General features: G+C 63.6%; 1 protein-coding gene across 1 annotated transcript in view; it reads left to right on the forward strand.

Annotated features, from left to right (window-relative positions):
- Nucleotides 1-450: 450 nt before the first annotated feature.
- The window catches only part of TRPM2 (transient receptor potential cation channel subfamily M member 2), a 42,137-nt gene continuing 41,175 nt past the window's right edge, over nucleotides 451-1,412 (forward strand). The window contains exons 1-2 of the mRNA XM_015560832.1: nucleotides 451-674; nucleotides 1,205-1,209. Coding sequence (XP_015416318.1) covers nucleotides 507-674; nucleotides 1,205-1,209 — 173 coding nt within the window. The 5' untranslated portion in view covers nucleotides 451-506. The remainder of the gene's footprint in view (nucleotides 675-1,204; nucleotides 1,210-1,412) is intronic.

Genomic DNA, 1,412 nt, shown 5'->3' on the forward strand with positions numbered 1-1,412 from the left:
GTGGGTGGAGAGCTGTACCTCAATTCGAAACCACTTTGTGCTTAGTAGGGTCTTTTCCTTTTTGGAAAATGAAAGTAGTGGACAGACGTTAGGAGCGCGGAGACAGGATGTGGTGTGTGCACCATGTGACGGGCCAGTTCCCTCCCGGGCCTGGCTCCTGGGTGTGGCTGGACATGTTGAGTGGAGGGTGCGGGTGGAGCTCTCTCACTGGCCCTTCACACTGACCTGAGCTGTCACCATAGGAACGGGCCTGGGGCCTCGGGATGTGCTTGTGCTTCCAAACGGCCCAGGCACCCCAACTGAGGGACAGGGTTCAGGGCAGACGGAGAAACGGCCGGGCTCCACCCCAGGAACCCGACGGGCCCACTCAGGACACCTGCCTCTTTTCTCCTCTGTGTGTTTCAGCGCCCCCTCCCCGGCGTGTTCCCTGAACCCTCGCCTAGCCAGGCTGAACAGCGCCCGTCGTGGGAGGCGGGAGACCGTGGAGGCTGGAGCTGGCCGTCAGGATGGAGCCCTCGGCCCTGAAAGCGGGCTCCATGCAGGAGGACGGCTTCGGGGTGCAGCCCAGGAGGGTGGCAGACCTGGGCCGGGTCCCCAGCCTCCAGCGGAGCAGCAGCAGCCTCTGCAGGAGCAGGAGCAGGAGGTCGCAGTACGCCTTCAGCAGCTGTGAGAAGGTAGGCTGCCGGGGCTGGGGCTCCCAGAGCCCTCTGGGGCCCAGTGACCACGGAGAGAGGTGTCCTGCTGGGCAGAGACTCCTGCCCTGGGGTCTGCAGCCCAGAAAACCCCGGAGGAGAGAGAAACGGAGAGAAGAGCAGGTGCCACTTTGTCCCCCCATCCCACCCCCGAGTGGGTGCATGGTCACGTCCTGTTCTTGGGCCGATTGGGAAGCGCTGGGTAAACACTGCCCGGGGACGCACCGAAAGTTGTCACCCTGACCTCGTAGAGCAGTGACTTCCTTCTCTATCTGACTGGGAAGCCCCGAGTGCAACCCAAGTCCTGGGCCAGCTCACGGAAGGCCTTGGACAAGACTATGGGGGCTGAGCACGGGTGTATGTCACAGTCCCTGTCAGCTTGCTGTCCCGCCGGGACCAGGGCCGGTGTCCAGCCTTCAGCCACCGCCTTTCCACCGCCCCGAGGTGTTTCCAGGAAGGCAGTGCTGACATAGCCTGGAAGGGGCTGTGCAAACTCAGGTTGGGCCCAAGAGGAGGAGCTTCTGCAGGTTCCCTCCTCCGTCCGAGCTCACACCGGGCGCCGGGGGTGGCTCTCACCCACGTGTGGGAGGGCCTGGGCCTCCCTTTTCCGAAGCGCCCCGTGGAGCCTGTTGGGTCGGGAACATGCGGGTCTGAGGGAGGTGTGGGATGTGCAGGTGTGAGTGCTGTTGATTTGATGCCGAGGATCTCCAAGTATCGTCC

The sequence above is a fragment of the Myotis davidii genome, unplaced genomic scaffold (genome assembly GCF_000327345.1).
Source record: "Myotis davidii unplaced genomic scaffold, ASM32734v1 scaffold1476, whole genome shotgun sequence".
Taxonomy (NCBI): Eukaryota; Metazoa; Chordata; class Mammalia; order Chiroptera; family Vespertilionidae; genus Myotis; species Myotis davidii.